We start from the raw sequence: 22,326 nt of genomic DNA, 5'->3' as shown, positions 1-22,326 counted from the left end.
TTGTATTGAAATTCATGGAGATTGGAATTTTGTGGAGGACGCTGATAAGCATTTAACTAAAACCTATTTAACCATTTAACCTAACCCTAACACTAACCCATACAATCACCTTGGTGGACGTAATGAAAGCATATGAGAAGAACACATTCAGCTCCAAAGATTATAATATAAAAAAAAGCAACACAAGTACTTTTAAGTCATTTTAATGAAACAAGCACATTTAGAAGCAGTTTGCAGTAGTAAGTGGTGGATGGTTGGGACGGGGGCACAATGCTATGAATTGTGGGTAATGAGTCATAACAAGGTCATAGTGATATTGCATCTACAGTGGGAAACACAACCAGTCAATAAGCACTGAAATACTTTGTTAAACAGGCTCAAACAGGAGGAAATAAATGAGACTGTAAGAAATGTCATGATACCTTTTTTTTTTTAATGGAGAGCTTTTTCAAAAGAAGCATCCGTTTTTTTTGTATCATATCAAAAATATATATAATGGATCTATGAAACTACACAAAGAGAGAGGACACACATACAATAGTCAAATATTTACAAGTTGTATGTGAGTTGAATTTTGAAAAATTCTTTATATACACGACGACTTTCTTTGTATTCACCACCCCCGAAGAAGAAATAGTGCAACGCTCTCCAGGGATGTCCGCATTTCTAATAACATATTTGATTACTTCATGGCAGGCAAGGTCGTCACCACATGAAGATTACTGCAAGGCGCAAAAGACACAAAAGAATGTGAGTGTTAGAAATTCAATGTGGCAAACTGACTGACTTGTTTTTCTTCTTTTCTGTTCTTTGCTCTCACCTGCGGTTAGTGTCTCTGGACTTTAGAGCTTTTGCCGTTTCCGGAATCCTCGCAGTGACGCTTGCTGCTCATCGGAGCGTAGCTGGAGTGATGCTCCAGCCCTGGAAAGAAAAGCTAAATTGTTAGACATAAATAAATCAATAATATATATATATTTAAATTGAATTAATTAACCCTTTTTATCCGTTTTTGTTTTGTAGCAATTAGCAATAGAACATAGCTAAGTTTCAATATTATTCACAAATCTGTTTAAAACCGTGGTGAAAAGAGCTCTTTGCAACATGGCCCTGGTTGATCTCTTATACTCTGCTGCCACCTGCTGGCTGTTTTTGTAATAACTGCCATTGCTTCAAGCATTCTCTTCAGTTGAGAGGCTGCATCAAAGCCTTCTGTATGCTACATAAAACGTATAAATACGTCTTTGGGAGCATGGTTATATTTAAAATAGAACGTATTTATGTTTTGGAAGCAAATGAGTTAAACACAGCTACTGTAGGTTAAGATAACATTAAATGTAATGTTTTGTAATAAAATCTCTGCCTTGTTTTTGATGAGCACTGATTGAGAGTAACCAAAAAGTAGGTCCCTCAGCATTATTCCATTATGTTCACCCCCATCCATGTTCCACTGTACTTTGATTTTTTTATCAATCTAAAATGAAAAGTTACCTTTTTGAAGCATGGAACTCTGGTGGCTGCCTTGAGAATAGCACATCATGCTGGAACTGACATAGCCTGGAAAAATAAAGCAGCATGAAGGATTACAATTCTCCAGGGAAGGACATTATTTTCCCCGAAAAGTACTGTGGCCTTTTCCGTTTACCTTGCTGATGCGTGGCCACGCCGGCTTGGGAGTCCCCCTGCAGGTACATCATGACGTCGCCGCTCTGCCACTCTGCCTGAGTTTGTCCCGACATGGGATAGCCTGCAGGCACAAAAGACTGACTGTCACTCTGCAAGTCCGCAGAGAAAGTCAGAACCTAAACCTTCCTTTCCCTACAGCTAGTTTTTGTGTGAAAGCCTCTCGCTGGAAAAAAAGATGACTCACCGGAAGATGTGGCAGTGGTGGTGGCTGCGTCATGAGGAGCTTCAGCAGAGTATCCCATCATGTCTGACGAGGGCTTATTGTTTCCGTTGGGGGTGGAAGGAACGGACGCGAGGAGACCTGCAGAATAATGACGGTAAAAATAAGTTTCCTTGGCTTTCACTAGTGAATTCGTTAGATTACAAGAATTCTACTTAATTGGCTTTTTAAATCTATTATAATGATTTCTTTGAAAAATAATCATTTGTTTTGTGGCAAAATTTTTACACTAGTCGTCGTCTTGCATTTTTGAAACCTCTTTGGGGCCAAACAGACAGACTTGTAATCACTATGCCTGTTTTCTGACCTCTTTACAAGATAAAAAAAACTACAGACTTTCATATTATGACAGATATGAAATTTTCCACAACATCAAAATTCCGCATTACATACCGAGTCCTCTGTAGCAGGACAATTGCTGGTAGATCTGCTTCATACGCTCGATGTTGAGGCGGCTGGCCTCGGCGTGGTGCACCATGGGCTTGGGGTAGTGCACGCCCACGATGCAGCGCGCAGCCTTCTGCACCGCCTCCGGCGCGTTCCACGGGTCGTAGATGTACTTGGCCGGGAAGCCCCGCAGCACGGGCAGGTAGCGGCGGATGTAGTCGCCGTTGGGGTCGGTGCGGCGACCGAACACCACGGGGCAGTAGCAGTGGAAAAACTGCTGGAAGAAAGAGCTGCAAGAGAGCCACATCCAGCTGCCGGCGTTTACACTCCAGTCGGCATCGAGAAGCAGCTCCTCGAAAACCTGCATAAAAAAACAAAAACAATTTAAGCATCGATTCCGCTGACTACCTCTAAAACTGTCACTCACATGTGGACTATATTAGGCTTGAATTTGGTAGCAATGGAAAAATCTCTAAAAGTAGTGCATCTTTGAAGCCAATATGACGCTTTATGGCAAAATAGCTGATTTTTTGTCTATTTTTTTTTAATGGCTTCTTGGGTGATTTGTGGGTTTCCTTGTGATAACTATTACTACTAAATTTCAATTAGTAAGTGGCTGCAGGGGGCCAGGGCTAAAAAAATGTTGAAAAAAATTCGAGGAGCAAGGATAACAGAGACTGATTCAAAAATGGCTGCTTCCAATTCAAGTGGCAGACTCCCTGTGTATTTTCGAGGTTGGCCTCTTGAGACTTTTTGAGGGTCTACTCCTGATAGACATGTCTACTAAGTTTTGTGTTGCCAAATGAAAATAGCTTCATGGGCTGAATTTTCAAAGCAATATTGGTGGCAAATATCTCTGGAAATGAACCACAAAATGGCCACCTCACAATAAAATGGAAGACCTCCTGTGTCGGGGAATTGAGTCAACCTTCAATATTTCTCCACAATAATATGTTATATGTGACCTCACTAATCTAAACATGACAATCTGATTAATATATATATAAGAGTTATGAATCAAAATCCAGCCGTTTTTATCCATATCAGGGGGCGGCCATTTTGTCACTTGCTGTCGACTGAAGATGACATCGCAGTTGCTCAGGCAAATACCAATCACAGCTCGCCTGTTTTCTGAAGCCGAGCTGAGCTGTGATTGGTTGTTACTTGAGACCAGAGCAAATGTGATGTCATTTTCACTCGACAGCAAGTGTCAAAATGGCCGCCTTCTGATACTGATAAAAAACGGCTTGATTTTGCTGCATAACTCATATTCCACTAATGCAATATTAGCCAAAATCCTGTATTTAGACTAGTGGAGCTGCATAGAACAAATGATTCAAAACTATTCTATACAATCTAAATATTCGTAATTTAGTAACCCCCGTCTGTCTAGTGCACTAGCTTCCAGTTTGGTAGCTTCGGGAGAACAGTAGTGGGCCTTTGAAGGACCCATGGAAATGGCCAGCATAACTTAAAACGTGGTCCACGTACCTTCATGCCCTCCTCCCAGCTGATCCACAGGTCTCCGCGGGTGAGGAAACAAGCCACGGCGTGCCGGGCCAGGTGATGGATCCAGCCCTCCTGACGCAGCTGCGTCATGATGGCGTCGATCCACGGGAAGCCGGTGCGTCCTTCGGCCCACTTGGCGAGCGCCTCGGCGTTGCGGTCCCACGGGATCTGCACGCATATGGGGTTGCTCTCCATCTTGTCGAAGCACGGGTTGTTGGTGGCCGCCGTGTAGAAGAACTCGCGCCACAGCAGCTGCCCGTAAAGCGACAGCGGCGGCGAGCTGTTCTTCTTCACCTTTGTTTCAAGGGAGGAGTCCGTTATTTATTGGAAGCATTTTACAAGAATTTAGTTGTATTTCCTTTATTTTGTAATAGTTATTATTAACATTAATTTATTTAATATTTATTTATTTTCAATTATTCATGAGGGGGGTGTTAGCCCTTTTACATCTGTCTTAGTTTTGTATGTAAAATTGTAATTTTAAATTCAATTGAATTAAAACTAAATTTGTTTTTATGTTATATATATATATTCATTGAGTTTACTGAAATTACTTAATTTGTCATTATTTATTATTTATTAAATTTATTTTTTATTTATGTTCTATTATATTTCTTTTTTATTATATTTTTTTCCTGCTTTGCAATGGCTTCTCGGAAAACACTTCTCGGTTTTGGTTGTATTTTTTTTTTTTTTGGTGATTACTTTAAAAATGTCAGTAAATATACTTCAATTTGTGGCATTTTTAAGTCATTAATATGTTGTCTGCGTGTTATTTTTCAGTAAAATGGGCATCTCAAAATTTGATAAAGGACCACATCAGGCCTAATGTTCGTGCCCAATCAGAAAGCCGTCAACAATTTTTTTTGTGGTCGTCCACTTCCGTAGTGTTTATTCACATCACTCAGTGTTTGGCAGAACTTAAAATACATCATCTCTTAATGTCTTTTTTTATATATATATATAAATAAAAACAATTTTCATAAATGAAAATGTTTCATTCACATAAATCTACCCCATGTGGGTTCCATCTAAAAGGAATGAGAAGCATTCCGTACCTTCTTGTAGAGGTCAGTGAGCTTAAAGTAGAAGAGTCGACACGAGAGGCATCCGAATCGCAGGTAGGGGCTGAGGCCGGTGGGGCTTGCCAAGAGCGAGTTAGCGTTCATGCGAGGACGCTCAAAGTTGGCCACCCAGGCCTGCCACCAAGAGAAGAAAGCGGGATTAGGAACTGCACTTGCTCAGGAAATGAGCATTTAAATGTACTTTGTCAACGTCTGGTGTGACGAACCTTCCTCTCCAGGTGCCTCTCGAGTCTCGTGAGGGCTTCGGACTCCCCTCCGGGCCACACGGCCGACGACAGGCCCTCAGTATCGAAGCCTGTGAGAGGAACATCAAATGTTACAAATTAATTGTAATGTAATTGTGGCGTCTACGCTTCTTCTGTTCCGTTGTACTGACCCAACTCCTCCAGAGACGGAACCCCAAATTTGTCGTCGTGGTCGTCGGACAGCGGCGTGTTGCACTTTCCCATCACGTCGGCCGTGATGAACTCAGCCGGCACCTCCACGGGGTCCATGCGGCTGATTAGGGTCTGGAAGCGCTTGTAGGTGAGCGGCGACTGACCGCCGTTCAACTCGATGATCCTGGAGGTTGAGATTAGAGTTCAGCGGCGGTCCGGTGAGGATTGGAAGGTGGTCCCGATCATCGACTTACTTGTCAAGATCGTAGAGGGTGTGTGAGATGCGAACCGTCACCTCCACGCCGGCCTCGGAGGCCAGCTTCTTGATGGCGGCATCCCGCTCCTTTCCGAATGGCTCCGAGTCGTACTCGTAAGACAGGCGAGATATTTTCCACTCCTGGAGAACCAAGTAACAGTAATTTTATAGTAAGCAATTCAGTTAAAAGGAAGGTGAAACATTGAGTCAGATTTTGGTTGAGACACGAGGAGGCATTCCTGATTAATTTAGGATGTTGGTGACAGGAGCTGCATGTTTTTCAAATTTCAAATTCAGAGAATTGGTATTGGGAACAAGAAGCAATTTGTGAACTCCAGACAATTTTGTTCATTGTAAATTACAACTAGTCACCAGTCCCCACAAATAAATATTTTTTTAAATCACATTTATTAGTGCTAAATTGTGTTGTAGTGACTCATTTGCACAACTTGTATACACAATAAAGTACAAACAACAATTGTATTTACATTTTTAATGCCTGACGATATATTTAATGCTTCTTGATGCCATTTAAGGCCTTCATGTTGGCAAAGTCCTTTAATGACTTGTAATGCTTTTAACTCATTTGCTCCCAAATACATATAAATAAATCATATTTTAAATATTACCATGGTCCCTAAAATGTATCTATACATTTTTTTTATTCTAGAGCATACAGAGAAGGCTTTAATGCAGCCTATGAACTGAAGAGAAAGCTTAAAGCAATGGTAGTTATTACAAAAACGTCCAGCAGGTGGCAGCAGAGTATAAGAGATCAACCAGGGCCATGTAGCAAAAAGGCTTGTTTCCCCAGTGTTTTAAACAGATTTGTGAATAATGATGAAACTTAGCTATATTCTAATGCTAATTGCTACAAAACGTAAACTGATAGAAACACTTTTTTTTTCCTCCTGATGAAAGAAGAGACTCTAATCTTTCATTTAGTAGGTTTCATGTTTTATAGAAGTACAACACAATATTCTGTGGGCCTTGCAAAATCAGTCCAAATCCAGTAAAACAGCCGGGATCAAAGGGGGTTGCTTCAGTGAAAATGGCTGCGAGTAAATTAGTTAATGACCTGCAGAAACCTGGCGTTGTATGTAGCAAAAATTATACCTTACAATAAACTATAGTTGAATAAATGGTTACTATAAAATTGTGAATAAAGGGAAAAGCGATATTGGCGTCCTACCTTGAAGAGTCTTGGAAAGACATCAGTGGGTTGGCCCCGGATCACAAACAGACGGGAGTTGAGCTTGCGGAGGTTCGAGTCCAGGTCCTCCAGACTCTGCAGCAGGAATCTATGGGAGGGCACAAAGGACGGAAATGTAAACTTCCAACACTTTCCTCCAAATTTTCTCCATGAATAAATCCCCTTAAGAAAATGGCAGATGTGTGCAGGCCGCAACATCCACTCACATGAACCGGCAGGTGTACTGGGTTTGAGTAGGTGGCAGAAAAACACAACTTTTTATCCGCCTAACACACTCACAGTAAGCGGCACTAATTCAGAGCTTCCCGTGCTGTTTCCACGGCAACCAAAGTTGGGTAGGTGGAAGCCTCCCGCTCGAGCTTTTCCCGCAAGATTCCAGGTCACAGTAAAGTATTACATTATTGACATGATACGAAGCAAACTGTTAAGAGAAAAACGTTTTAAAAAACGAAACGATTTTTAAAGACTTTTCCAGATTTGAAAGCCTTTCTGTGATCACTAGAGCATACTTTTTTTTTTGTTTTACTTTGTGGAAAGTTCATCGCGATAGCTTTGTCAGGATTAGCTCTCTCGCTAGTCTGCTCCGGTGAGATAGTCGAGGGGGGTCTCGATGTGAAATTAGGTCACAAAGACGGGGAGGAGGAGGAGTGGGCGTCTACTAACACACTGACCCACTTGTGTAACCGACAAAACTGGGGGTTCACCTTGAGTGCGCACACAGCTGAGATGCACAATAGTTTCCTCTTTTCGGCGGCCAAGGTTTTGTTTTCACGCTTGACAAAAAAAGTGTCCACGTCAGCGGTTGTGTAACAAACATGGACGTGCACGTTACATACTCGCGCGGCCCCTCTTTTCCTTAACACTGCATATTACAGACCAAACCAGTAACTGAATCATAATATATGTTTGTGCATTTTTTTGCACCATCAATTTGAAATAATCTCCTGCTGTATAATAAAGGAATGGAAATGTGTATTGGATTTTTTTTTTTCCGGATTAATCAATTGATCAAAATAATTGACATATTAATAGATTTTTAAAACAATTGTTTGTGGGCAGCTCTAAAACTGAAAAAAAATGTGTGGCAAATCCATTTCATTCTGCCAAATATTGGAAATTGTATTTAAAAAAAATCCTGTTCAATGGGCTAATTAATTGTTGGTACTTCAGCACAACTGCCATGAACACTTGTCAGTCATTTCATGAGACTATCTTCTATGTTTACATCCAACTCACGTAGCATAATTATTTGCAAAATATCTGCATGTTTGTACACAGTACACACTACAATAAGTATATTGTAAGGGTTCCAATACGTAGAATCAGTGTGTGCAGTTGAATGTGTGTGTGTGGGGATTATGGAGGTCTCACCTCCACCTGTTGATGCCCACGTTGGACGAGCCTGCAAACCAGGGATCGAGGATGTAGATGCAGCGGACAGTGTCAGCCCCCAGCAGGGAGTCCTTGAAGGACGGGTTGTCGTGGAGCCGCAAGCCCTTCCTGAACCAGTGGATCGTATTCACGACCATCACTCAAATGGATGGAGGCCTCAAGCTTGGAAATGTCCTTTTATTTTTTTAAATCCGGCTTGTTTATACTAACTCAAATCCAGGCACAAAAAGGAAACACAACTTTAAAAAAAAAAATCTGTAAATATGATGGCCAAGGTGTGAAGGAGTTAACCTTGCTCTAATAAAACCTTTTCCATCGTGACGAAGAATTTAGAACGCGTGAGAGTCTGAACCATTTGGCCCCTCAAGAGGCTGCACGCGCTCCACGGCAACGTGACAGGCAACCCGGCGGGTTCTAGGACCTGCGCGGCTGGCAAACAAGGCAGCCTTGTTGTATAACTTGTTTTCAAAAAAAGATGAAAAAAAAGGAAAATTCCGCAGATTTCAGTTTTGTTCACGCAAATATGCGACCAAAAGGTATGATCTTATCCAAAGTTGCAACAAGAGATGCCGTTACGAGTATGCTATTCGATCGTAATGTCCCCGCCACAACACGGGGAAAGCTGGTTATGTAAATACACGTAACAACAGCGAATAGATCCCAAAAAAAAGAAAACAGATCGCAACGCAAATATACACTTATCTCTTGTAATTATCTCCCGAATCTTTGTGCCGACGCGGTTGAATCCCTGTTTTGGCTGTTTTGATGGCTAAACTTCTTCCGCAACGTACACGGACGTCTACTCGCTTCTCGCGCCGCACATTCTGCCTTGTCCCCGCCCAGTGGCTGACTCACTTCGCTTTGCGGCCTGTGATTGGTCCGGGTCGCAACCCAGTCACGTTTCCACATCGTGGTTTCTTCGCTCGAGAACACGAGGGAAGCTTCACAGTCATGTAACAGTGCTGCGGATGACGCCTTGTGACCCAATTTCTATAATATGAATCCGCATTTTATTTCTTATTCTTCTTCAGTCCATCGCTCTTTAATGAAATACTCAGAATTAATAATATATATGTTTAAGTAACTAGGTCGTCGCAATAAATAAATAAACAAAAACTAGGTCGTCACAGATTTTGGCCCGACGAGACTTCCGAGTTCAGAGGTCGTGCTTGGAGCTATTTAAGGCAAGGCAAATCAACCAGAATTTATTTCAATTTAAACAATTCAAAGTGCTTTTCCTACAACATTGAAACCAAAAAGAAAAAGAGAAACAAAATATTATTAAGACATTGCAAAAATCATAATACAATAATGTAAAAAATAATTAGATTAAAATGGTTAAAACTAAGAATCAGTCTAGATCAATTAAACTGTAAACCATATTGCATTTGTGTTATTTCGCTTTATTCACCTCACTCTGAAAAAAAATCTTACAATTAATAATATTGTAACAAATTAAATATTGTTGCTACGAAATAATTTAGTGTGCGGCCTGCCCATTTGGGATCAGTTTAGTGTCACCGAATTCAGTGGGCAAATTATTATTATTTTTCCTTTTTTAACACTTGAATCACTTCAATCTTGAGAAGAAGAAAAAAAGCTCTTCAAGGTGTAATTAGATAGCAGCATCGCTAGGGGTCAGTAGTGGTTTTGGCCATTTAGGCAGGACCCCACGAGACCTCCGAGTTCTAGGTCACACGTGAAGCCTATTTATGTAAGTTTTGTGAAAAACAATAAGTAAACTTAATTAAGGCACATCTAGTCAATAGGCGCACACGCCCACGTTATATGTACAGCATTAAAAGTACTGACATTAATCATAGACAAGTGTTATATGAATTAAGTGCTTTTTCAGTCGTTTTACTCGACTCAAATGCTTTGTTTCCATTTAGAGAAACTGAATTAGACTAGGAAGTCTCGCAAGACACAGCAAAGGTATGGAAACTAACTCTTGCACAAATATAAAGCATATTTGTTTTACTTGCATTTTAATGCATTCAGACTTTAAATGTGTTTGTTTGTTTTCAATGTTTAAAATTGAAAAACAAAAAAAGCTACCTTTTTTCCCCTCTCTCCACAAGATCACCTTATATAATATATAGTATTATGTAAGGGAAAATTGAAGCAGACATGTGAATTGTGCATTGAAACATTGTGTCCACTGGGTGACGGTAAAACACCACTTCAAGGGCATCCTAGGAATTTGCTGTAGAAACGATTGAGGGATGATGTGGTATGCTTTGGATGTTGAATCCTTCCAATCCACACACACACACACACACACACACATATATATATATATATATATATAACACATATATATATATATATATATATATATATATATATATATATATATATTATAATAATAATAATAATAATAATAATATATATATATAATAATAATAATAATATATATATATATATATATAATATATGCAGTTTGTTTTGGGTTATGGGTTTTTGCTTTCCATAGATAGATAGATAGATAGATAGATAGATAGATAGATAGATAGATAGATAGATAGATAGATAGATAGATAGATAGCTATCTTCTTAATACCATGGCTGTATATGAATAAAATTAAGACATTTGTGTTTAAATATAAGTAGTTTGAGAGTAATCATACCCAGTCCAGACATCATATTCCAAGCACACGATAGGATCAGGACTACTATAAATGGCTCAGGGTGCAGAGACGGCTGTCGGCTGTTCGATCCCCGCTCTTCCTAAGTCATGTGTCGTTGTGTCCTTGGGCAATTCATTTCACGCACGTTGCCTCCAGTGTTACCAGTGTAAGGTGTGAATGTTTGGTGGTGGTCGGAGGGGCCGTAGACGCACACTGGCAGCCACGCTTCCGTCAGCCTGCCCCAGGGCAGCTGTGGCTACATAAGTAGCTTACGGCTACCACAGTGTGAATGTGTGAGTGCAAGAATAATGTATTCATTCCATCGTAAAGCATCTTTGAGTGTCTGGAAAAGCGCTATATAAATCGGATGCATTATTATTACATGTTTTACTGATGCTGAAGAAAAGCACTTGACAACGATTTGCTGTTACCAGGCAACCAGGCCTTAACAAACCCGCATCACACAGTGCATGTGTGGATTCAGCTGCAGCTGCCCACTTAGTCAGTGCAGCAAGTGCAACTTATGTGCAACAACTGTTTACGGCAACATGTATACAGCATAGTTAAGTATTAGAAAAGTGACACTTTTTACAGTAACTTATTTATGGAAGAAAAGTGAAGGATGCATGAAATGAAGGAAGGATGGTATAGAAAGGCAGGACAGGAGGAGAATTGGTGGAAAGTCCAAAATTTGTACTCACTGGAGAAAGAAAACAAGGATGGTATGGAAGGAAGTCAGAAAAGATGAAGGAAGGGAGGTAAGGATGGAAATTATGTAAGGAAGGAAGAAAGGAAGGAAGCAGGTCAGATTTGGGCATTTTGCTAAAATGAAGTGTCGCAAAATGTTGCTTTAAGTGCAGCGTCATACTTTAGATGTCTCCAAAGATGGCTCGGATCCAAGTTAGGCGCATCCTCGACTGTTCCTTTGGACGGCTAAAATTTTATTGCGGGGGACATAAATTGTTACGAGGCGCTCCGAGTGGGCCCGATAGCGGCAGATGTTGCTCCAAGCCCGCAGAGCTGTAAAATATTTCTACAAAAGATTTACATGCCTTTGCTTTGTTGCCTAAAGTGGAGCACATGTACTGTAAGCAGGCCGTAAACATAACGGAAGCATTGTAAGGCTTATGTGATAGTTTCATCGCAGTTTATCGAGCAACCCCACCTTGGAGGCCAATAATGAGTCCGTAAAAAAAACGGCAATGTGCAATTATTTTCCCAGACGTAGCATTTCTGAAAGATTTGATACCACTTATTTTCAGACAGATACGCAGATAAGTCACCAATGTGTCAAACCGGCGTCGTACAGCGCCAACTACTGTTGAGGAGGACTTATTCAATGTTAGATATCATTGGCTGGTATTGGCTAGCCTGGCAAGCCACACCCACTTTCTTTGTTCATAAACAGCGATTCGGAAACCGGCTGAAAACAGGCCGGCCAATCAAATACGTCTATTTGCGTGACGTCGTCTTCCCGAACGCTGTTCGAATATCAAAACAGAGTGACTCATGACAATCTTCAAGGTTTTCACGCAACAACGACATAAGTCATTCACGACTGTCTCTCTTCGGCTAGGAGCCATGTTGGATTTTTACTCCGTCCCCGCCCCCAAAAAAAAGACTTTAACGAGTCACTTTTCTGATGTCACGTCCGCTCTTCGCTCATTGGTTCATTCCACTGTCTGTTAGCTGTTAGAAAGCCGGGAGTGAGTCTGGATTTCCAGGCTGCGTGTTGGCAGCATCCACGAGTACCCAACACCTTAAAATAACGCTGGTGTTAGTCCGATACCCATGGTACCGGTACTCAGCTAAATTCGATTTTTAATTTCAATTTTAAGGTCAATTGCACATTGACATTCCCAAATGTAACAGTTGAAAACAATCCCCATAAAAATGAAAAGAAAATGCAGGAAATACAGTCAATTTTTTTTTTTGTGTACAGCAATTTCCTAGTTTACAATAACGGCACTCTGGTATTATTGTTGACATTTTTAACGTGGGTGAAAGGGGTTTGCGCATTGTGCACCCCTAAATTGTGGCGACACATGTACAACATCGCAATTTGCTTTCTGCAGATTGTTTTGTGCCTGTCAATCAACATAGACTCCTCCTCCTCCAAGTTGTGCACGAGGAGCCCAATGCACTCACGTCCGCAGAGCGTCGAGCGAAGGGACGGAAGGCAAAGTTTCATTTGGTCCGCCGGCCCCGACGTCGCTTGAGCAAACCCCGGGCAATGACGCGCGCGGTACGGTGATGTGCCCACCGCGGATGGCTTTTTAAACTGCGAACGCGCGCAGGCACGCACGCACGCATGCCCAGCAGTATGCGGCGCAGCGATGGCAGGCAACGGTAAGAGCACCGTGGTGAGGACGCTGGAGGACCTAACGCTCGATTCCGGTTATGGTGGCGCGGCGGACTCGGTCCGGTCGTCCAGCGTGTCGCTGTGCTGCTCCGACCCGCCCCTGCAGTCCCTCTTGCACGGCGCCAACCGCTGGCATCTGACGGAATCCATGCACAGCCGACAGAACAGTTTGGACACGGTCAACACCGTGCTGGCCGAGGACACGGAGGCGCTGGAGTGCGCGGCCCAGCTGTGCGCCAAGCTGCCCGAGCCGGAGGAGGTGCCGTGGAGCCTGGCCGAGGTGGAGGGCGCGCTGCGGCGGCGGCAGCGGCGGGACGAGGAGCCGCCGTTGCCGCCGCCGTCGCCGGAAGTGCTGGCGCGGCTCTCCGCGCTCGTCAGCCGCGCGCTGGTGCGACTGGCCCGGGAGGCGCAGCGGCTCAGCCTGCGCTACGCCAAGTGCACCAAGCTGGAGGTGCACACCGCCGTCAAGGTGGTGCTCTCGTGGACCGTTTCCGTGAACTGCATCGCGGCGGCGCTCAGCGCCCTTTCCCTGTACAACATGAGCGGCGCGGACAAATTCAGCCGCGGCAAGTCGGCGCGCTGCGGACTCGTCTTCTCCGTGGGCAAGTTCTTCAGGTGGATGGTGGACAGCCGCGTGGCGCTGCGCGTCCACGAGCACGCCGCCATCTACCTGACGGCGTGCGTGGAGAGCCTCTTCCGGGAGGTGCTCGGCCGCGTGGTGCGCAGCGAGCTGCTGCTGCAGCGGGACGACGGCGCGTCGGACCTCAGCCTGGAGGCTCTCGAGCAGGCGGTGGGTGCGGACTCGGAGATGTGGGGGCTGCTGCAGCCCTGCCAGCATCTCATCTGCGGCAAGAACTCCAGCGGTAAGTAATACTTGGGAGTTCCAAGGTCCCAAACGACTCAGCGTTGCCTAAAAAGTTCTGATATAAAGATCATATCTTGAGTGAATCTGCCCCCCCCCCCCTGAGGTTGGTTGCTTCTTTAAAAAGTTCTCCCTTTAACACAGAGGTGGGCAATCTCGGTCCTCGAGGGCCGGAGTCCTGCAGGTTTTGGAGGTTTCTCACTTCCAACACAAGCTGATTCCAATCAACAGGATCGTTATCAGGCTTATGCAGAGCTTTCTGATGAGCTGATCATATATCAGCTGTGTTGGAGAAGGACAACATGCAAAACCTGCAGGACTCCGGCCCTCGATGCCCACCTCTGCTTTAACATGATAAATTAACCTCAGAACTAAATTGGGGTTCACTTGGAGATATATTTCCAATAAAAGTTCCAGAAACTTTGAAGGATCTGCACATCTGAGGACTTCTCAAAAGTCCTGCCCCCCTCGCTGGGTCTGGTACATTACCCTGGGTCGAAATTCAAATAATTCCATAACTCTACTAATGAGACATGGACTTACAACTAGTCGAATGGTACCTTTGTCATGGGTCTGTATCGCTTTTTTCTGGCACGAAGCAACTTTGAGGATGGTGGCAGGAACCCTGCCACACAAAAAAATACAAATGTTTATTGCTTTAAAGCTACACATCACCTAACGTTCCGGTTCCAAAAGTTCCTGGATCTCTAGCTGGAATTCTGTCTTACCCTGGAACTAAATTTCGACAATGGTCAAAACACCCAATGATCCTGCAGAAGTTTCTAATTTTGTGGCAATGTTCCTGGTCCCACAGTCCCAGAAACTTGCATTTATTTTACAATTGTCCTCCAAAAGGTTCTAGTTCAACAGTAAAGTTCCTGGTTTTATAATCCCGGAAACATGTAGTACTCTGTACTTGTAATTCGTAGAAATCACACAAAGCAAAATGTTCCTAGTTCCGGCGTGAAGCTCTTGGTGCTGTAGATCCTGAAACGCTCTCGTGTAGCAATGTTGTGCTTGTACATGCAATACAAGCTGAATTTCCCTTGTGGACATCCAAAATTGCCAAATGATCCAATTATAGCCAATAACTGTGCGCATTCACTTTGTACTAACGACGTTGCTATTTATCATTTGTTTGCCGCAGATGTGTGTGCGTGTTAATTTGGGTCAGAGGTGCAAATCTGCCCAATTAAGATAAGCGCGAAATAGTAACCGTGTCGTGGATGATGTTTTTCAAATAAGTGGCGTGTTGTGTGTGCGTGCACAAGTATGGAGATGCAAATGAGCGCAAAACAAAGATGACGCACGCACTCGCTGATCCTGCGCTTACTTACACCTTGCCAACATGTCCTTGCTCAGTAAGAGAAGACAGTTGTTCCCAAGACGAAGAAATTGGGATCTCTAAGTTTAAGTGGTGTGCTCGAGTAGAACATGACAGGTCCAAAAAAAAGCACTTGAATTCCAGGCCAAATCAGACAATGTCCGATAATATGCTATACGTCCAATATACTGTCCAAAGCGATGATCCTGATGACTTTTAATGATTTTCCACACTTTGATGGCAGCGGAGCTTACTTCTTTCAACTCGACACCCTTCAGGGATTATTGTTGTCTGTAACTGCAAGATTAGAATTGATTTTTATCTGGTAACATGGTTGCAAATGCAGTGAAAGCTTGAAAAGTAGAGCACGATCGGTGGCGGTACTGTATACTGATTCAGCTCACGTTTTGAAACTGTTTTTCCACACAGGAAGTAGTAGAATTGTCTCTCCGCCATAAGGTGGAAAACTTGTAAAGATGATAGAGAGAGGTGCGCTATATTAGCATTTGTTAGCTGTTGTTAGAGTAGACAATATTTGTATTCTACTCTTTGCGTGTTTAATTAACTGAATGGTGAGATTCTGGTGAAGAAGTCCCTTTGCAAAGGTATCATTATAACAGAAGCTTCTGATCACACAAATGAAGTTACCCAAGCAGTGTTCTGTTCAAATGTGTGTCCCTCCTTCTCCTGCACATCATTATTTATTGAAAAGTGGGTGAACACGAAAAGTCTCCTCACCCCTCCCATTCACAAAAAGGCAGAAGTTCCCAGGACTACAAATCAGATTAGACTTAAACAATAATAAATCAGCCTGTCCCTCCCCTCTTCCGACTGAGACTGGTACAGACTCTACTCCCTCTTTCCCAGGCAAAAGAGAGACAGATAAGAATACAATAGACAATACTATTCATTGAGCTACACAGCTATAACTAAATCCAAAACGGCTAAAATATAAATTGAAACTGAAAAACAATGTTAATAATTCAACACTGTCATTAGCATAGTGGTCAGGATTAGCCCTTAGCCGTTGTTAGCACTTGTTTGCCATCATTAGTGGTCACTGTCGGTCGTGAGCATCTGTTAGTGGTAACTCGTGGTTGTTAGCAGTCATTAGCTAGCTGTTGTTAGCAGCCGCTAGCTGTCAGCATTTACTAGCGGTGGTTGTGGTTGTAAGCATACGCTAGCCGGCGTTAGTGATCATAAGCGCACTTTAGTAGTTGGTGTTTTGCTGTTGTTGAATTATTAACATTGTTTTTCAGTTTCAATTTATATTTTAGCCGTTTTGGATTTAGTTATAGCTGTGTAGCTCAATGAATAGAATTGTCTATTGTATTCTTATCTGTCTCTTTCGCCTGAGAAGAAAAGGGCAACAAGTTCTTTTCCATGTTATCTAGAAGGGAGTGTAGTCTAGTACCGGTCTCAGCCGGTCGAAGTGAGACAGGCTGATTTATTATTGTTTAGGTCTAATCTGATTTGTATTCCTGAGAACTTCTGCCTTTTTGTGAAGGGGAGGAGGCTTTTCGTATTCACCCACTTTTCAATAAATAATGATGTGCAGGAGAAGGAGGGGCACACTTTTGAACAGAACACTGCTTGGGTGACTTCAATTGTGTGATCAGAAGCTTCTGTTATAATGATACCTTTGCAAAGGGACTTCTTCACCAGAATCTCACCATTCAGTTAATTGAACACGCAAAGAGTAGAATACAAAAATTGTCTACTCTAACACTGTCAAGAGCTTTTGTTAGCTGTATGCTAGTATCCTTAACTTTGTTTCTAAGGATAATGTTGTCCAATGAGTTTGAAATTATGTTAAACTGTTTTGGGATCATAATTTGTGGAATACTTTTGGTTGAATCGATTACTATAGGCAATTTTAAGCATATGAAAAGTTCACGACACGCAAAAGCTCAGCGTTCCTAGTCAAGTCATGATCCGGGCCGACGTCTGTTGGTTTTGGAATTCTCATCGTGTTGATTGTGCGCGATTACGTCTCATTTGTTGCGACCTTCCCCAAGGAGCCGCCGGTTGCGGGACGGATGACACAGCGGCGGAATGCTATTGCGTAGACGCTCTATTAAATTAGCAGCGGGATGTCTCCACTTTCTCCTCCCCGCTTCCATCGCTCATTACGCTGTCTGCCAGCGGGGGGGTCGACCTCTCTGTTTGCATATTTATTCCCGCTCATAAACCGTTTGTTGTCCATGCGATTATTAGCTGCCCTCTTCGGGGCGAGCCGACTGACGGATTGGCCATCAATTCCGTCAGCCGTGATGGATTTTTATGTGGCGGGTAATTTCATAAGGCAAAATAAGCCGGATCGGGAAGTTGTTTCTTTTGTTTTATGAGCCGCATCCCGTTTGTAGCTCCCCCCTGTGACTTTCTTTTCCTGTGCCTCTCATTCATTTTCACACCCATTCCCAATCCCGAGGACAGCATGTGCTGCTTTTGAGGGCCGCAAATCCCCAAACAGCTTTCTTTAATTAACACTTGCGAGGTTGTTTGGTGGAGAAATCCACAGGAGCAAAAAGATGACGATTACTCTAATTTGTCGCTGTGAGACGATTAAGGACATGTTGTTTTTCTAAGCGCTCATTAGATTACAACATAGCCTCGCATTCAGCGCAAATGCCGCATCGGGAAGAGCACTACTGGAGGTGCAATTGGCCTTAATGCATCCCATGATTGTATGTGTCAATTCTGCTGGCTAAATATGGATGGCAACAGGCTCAGGTATCCATAACAATGTTGCAAAGGTTACTTGTGGTCTCTGGATTTTTTTCACAGAATTATTTACGGTTTTTCATACTCTTATGTTTTTACACAATGTGAAGTGTTGCGGCTATTAGATTTTTTTATAAAGCCATACAAAAACCTGATGGGAACAGGTGCCATTAGTACTAAATATGGCATTAAATGTCACATAATGATGTGAATTTTGGCCCTTTGGTGCAATTTTCTGTTTGTGTCTGAGATATAAAGTCTCCAGGTTACAAAAGTAAAAAAAAAATTTCAAAAATATATGACATTTTTGGCCGTTTGTGGAGTTATATTTTGTGTTTAGTGCACTAGCTGTTTGCTTTCATGCATCAAAAATAATAGGCCGCCGTCAAATATTTGATTCATTATGTGACGATGGAAATGTAAACATATTATAATTCTTTAGAGGTGCAACAATGAATTGACTAAATATCCAAATTGTCACAATTTCAGCCTTTTTCCAGTGAAGAAAGTTAGCAGCTGAAGGTACAGTAACTTAAGATAAAATATGAGCATGTGCTTCACATAATCAAAAATGCAAAAAAAAATAGGAAAGTAGTACCTGTTATTTTTTATGGGTAATGATTGCAAAGCAGTGACAACAATGGTGGCATCCTTGCACTTCCGGCGCCGTTTTTCCAAGTGTATTTATACACTGTCGTCTGTAGATAAACATTGCTGTCGTCTTTTTTTTGTTTTGTTTTTAACAGCGTCGTAATTATTCAACTTTCAAGGGATGGATGGCATTAAATGTAGCGTGAAGGTATGTTTTGCGTGTCATCTCTTCTGAGCTCCTGCTGCGAAATGCGGCTGCTACAACTGGGTCGCTTTGATACCGCCATTGACTTGTCCCCCCCCCCCCCCCCGCCCCCCTGCTGTGAGTTTACCATGAACCCGATGCCGCCACCCGTCTCTCGGGTCAAAGGTGAGCATATGGAGGAGAGTTGTGTTTTGAAAACACAGCAGGTTCCTAACCTGATTGTTTTGAGACCAGTTTGAGAATCACTGGTTAAAACTATACTGAGCCACATTTGATTTAAAATATTGGGTTTTTTTTTGGGGGGGTCTCACAATGTTGAGCGAAAGCAGAAGTTGAAGTCACGTCGACTGTCTGAGATGCCGCGTGGTTCACGCAAAGTGCATCACGCTGTCAGATCGTCGGTCTGTCACGGCGTTTTGCTCCCGCCCATCCCGTCGCATGCTCTCAATCACAAGCTCTCAAGGACGACTTTTCTTCTTATTTGCTCTCCGGAGGCTTTTGCGCTTGCAAAAAGTGCCGATCCAGCGTATTTGTCTTCTCATGGTGGTGGCTAAGGTTAGCGCCTCCTGACAAACATTTGTTGAGTCGTGACATTTTGTGGCATCTTCTTGAACAGAGCGTTCCACATTTGCTCCTTTTTTTTTTTGCACTTTAAGTGCATTTTGATTCGTCCATTATTTAGCGTTGTGCTTTATGTGATACCTTGGCCCTTGTGCGGTAGTTTGGTTTGTGCGGTGGTTCATTTATTTATTTTTTAAAAAAAATTCTTCTTTTGTTTTCTTTAAGAGCTCAGTATTGTTCATTTGGAAATGTCATCATCATTGCTCTTTTATTTTTTATTTAAAAAAAAAAAAAAAAAAATTGTGTGTGTGTGGGTGAGTATGTGTATGTGCGTGCGTGCGTGTATTTGTTAGCTCACCAGAAAACCTATTAGAAAAAATCTCATACCGTTCACCTAAACCGAACACCAGGAGACCCGAGGGGACCGAAGAAAACCAAGGAAGGTGAAATCCAGCACCGACCAGACACCCCCCACCAGAACTCCTCCCCAGCCCAAGAAACATCCAGACCCCAACAAATCCAAAAAACATAAAATCAGGGAGGCCTCAAGAGACCAAAGGAGAGACCGAGAAAAGGAAGGAAGGTGGTTAATTTCAATTAGTACGATTGTTCATGTGGAGTTTCGGCTTGTACGGTAGTTCGGTTCAGCAGGTTCTGTTTGTAATAGTAGGTCGGAGTTCATATTTTCGTTTCGTTTCGGTACGTGCTGTTTATCCAGTGATTCATTTGGTTCAGTGTTTCAGTTCATGTTTTGCTTCGTGCGGTGGTTTCGTTTCATTCATGAATCATAAGATGGCGCATTGAAGGGGTTGGCACACAATACCCTGCGGGTTCCACAGCACCAACAAACCGGCCGTTTGCTCTCATCTGTCAAAAATGATGGACAGCCTTTTTCTGTCACGGCTCAAAAAACAAATCATAGTCTGGCCTTTACTGGCATGTTGTTGTTGTTGGTGGAAGTTTGCCGGGTCACTTCTGTGGAGATGATCGTGATGCCTCACGATATTTTGGACCTTTTTTTTTTTTTGTGATCTTATTGAACATTTCGTTTCAGCATTTTGTCACGGATAAACTGAGATTAGCCCAAACGCTAACATGGAGACTCGGCTTTGCTTTCATGTTGCAGATGATTAAAGCAAAAAAAAAAAAAAAAAAAAAAAGATCACAAAAAACTTCTGTCCTCTGTGAGCTTTTGGAAGCCGACAGGACCGCCGGCTGCTGCTTTAATTAACGAGGGCGAGTGCAGGGCGAGTTTCTGGCGCCTCTGGGGAGAACCATCTGGCGGCACCACGACACAAAATAGGCCAGTGAGACGCTGTTCGTGGAGAAGAGCGTGCAGCCTCGCGTATGTGGAGGCAGTAACTCCTCCTCCCACGGACATGATGCGTTTCATAACTATTATGAAAGGCAACATGTTGCAAACGGGAACTCTCCTTGCTGTCAAAATCCTCACCACATGCATCTTAATCTGTAGCGTGCCACCTCAACATTTCCAATTTACTAATGTGTCGCCCGCCACATCTGTTCACTTGTGTTTTTATTGTGGTACAAAGATTTTTTTTTTAATCAACGACTAACCGATTGCTAAATGCTGTTGAATTGGGACTATAAGCATAAATATAAGTTTCGTGGGTTCACTATATGGCAGAAACCATAAAAAAAAAAAAGCTGTGCCTAAACGGGTTGCGGTAAAAACCGAAAACGAACTAAAATGACATTCAAAACTACGATGACTGTTCCTTGTGGCTATCATCATGTAACAAGAACAGCAAATATTTTCCTACCTAAACACGCTGCTGTAGAAGTCAATTCTGCCTAAACAGGTTGCTGTAGAAGTTCAAATAAAACCAGGAAGTTCTTCAATTGTGTGTAGATCCCCGCCAAGGTCAAACGATCTGCGTGCAAATTGACAATAATAAGCTTCTGACATGAAGATAACCTCTAATGGTTTCACTACGTGGCAGAAGCCATTTAAATAATAGCTCACCGCCTGAACGGGCTGCTGTAGAGACTAAAATAAAAACAATTTTGTCTATTCTGTGGAAGTCTTCATGTGTCAATGTTACATGTAAATTTCCTCTTGACGCAGCAATAAAGCCCCATAACATGGCCATTATAAAGTAATTTACCGCCTCAACGGGCTGCGGTAGAAATCCAAATTCCACTCCAGTCCCACGGGGTGCTTACATTTTCTCTTCATCTTAACATTGACTTCCTAAAAACAAATGAACAAAAATGTGACAAGAATTTTGATGAATCAGGCCCGTTGTTTGTTTTCAAAGTGTGTGGAACATCCACAAGTTGGTGATGCATAGTAAGCTAAGCTTCCTCTTGAAGCAGCGCAATAAAGCTGCACAATGTGTTTACTGCCTCAATGGGCTGCGTGAAAAATCAAAATTCCACTCCAGTCCCATGGGGTGCTTAAAGTTTATTTTTTATCTTAACTTTTTTTTTTGCTGAGAACAAATTTATTGAAAAAAGCTACAATTCTGACACGCATATCAGTCAATCAGACCCGTTGTTTGCACACAGTCATTTTTTTTGATCAATGATTAACCAAACGAACGTCTTTTAACGTCCATTCTGAAGCTACTCAAAACACAATGTGGCTGTAAAATGATAATTTTCCCTGTAAAAGTTGATAGCAATATTGCATCTCACCTGTTGCTTGTGTAACAACACGCCTTGCATAACTTACTGTATTGCCACATGCAGTGCACGCACACACACACACACCTACGCGGCGTTGCCTTGGCGGAGATTGTTTTCTCACAGTAGCCGCTCCACAAATTACGTCCGTGCTGTCAGCACCACCACAACAAAACACTTCTTTTTTGGCTTCTTCTCACCCGACAGTGTGTCATCATCTAAAAAGGCGGCGCGTCTTTTCTCTGACCTGCATTTTGTGGCGTGAAAGCTTTTTTTTCTTCTTCCTGTCTTCTTTT

The 22,326-nt window shown here is 42.6% G+C and overlaps 2 protein-coding genes across 3 annotated transcripts in view; one reads left to right on the top strand and one right to left on the bottom strand.

The window, feature by feature from the left end:
* Positions 1 to 187: 187 nt before the first annotated feature.
* Positions 188 to 8,970, bottom strand: cry1a (cryptochrome circadian regulator 1a). Its single transcript, XM_086058685.1, has 13 exons — positions 8,102 to 8,970; positions 6,710 to 6,818; positions 5,516 to 5,658; positions 5,261 to 5,445; positions 5,091 to 5,179; positions 4,858 to 4,998; positions 3,782 to 4,093; positions 2,297 to 2,651; positions 1,868 to 1,984; positions 1,643 to 1,744; positions 1,489 to 1,554; positions 821 to 921; positions 188 to 722 (listed from the first exon to the last, which is right to left on the bottom strand). Exons 1-12 carry the CDS (start codon positions 8,257 to 8,259, stop codon positions 827 to 829), a joined length of 1,872 nt encoding a protein of 623 aa, XP_085914811.1. The 5' UTR covers positions 8,260 to 8,970; the 3' UTR covers positions 188 to 722; positions 821 to 826.
* Positions 8,971 to 12,882: 3,912 nt separating this feature from the next.
* The window catches only part of LOC147159225 (ankyrin repeat- and BTB/POZ domain-containing protein 3-A-like), a 56,452-nt gene continuing 47,008 nt past the window's right edge, over positions 12,883 to 22,326 (top strand). For both annotated transcript variants that reach the window (XM_086059393.1, XM_086059392.1), the window contains exon 1: positions 12,883 to 13,977. In XM_086059393.1, the coding sequence (XP_085915519.1) occupies positions 13,089 to 13,977 (889 nt within the window). In that variant the 5' untranslated portion in view covers positions 12,883 to 13,088. The remainder of the gene's footprint in view (positions 13,978 to 22,326) is intronic.

Source organism: Leptonotus elevatus, chromosome 17 (genome assembly GCF_054856555.1).
Source record: "Leptonotus elevatus isolate MCC_2025b chromosome 17, RoL_Lele_1.0, whole genome shotgun sequence".
Classification (NCBI taxonomy): Eukaryota; Metazoa; Chordata; class Actinopteri; order Syngnathiformes; family Syngnathidae; genus Leptonotus; species Leptonotus elevatus.
The sequence above is the reverse complement of the archived record's forward strand: the minus strand, read 5'-3'. Positions and strand labels throughout refer to the sequence as shown.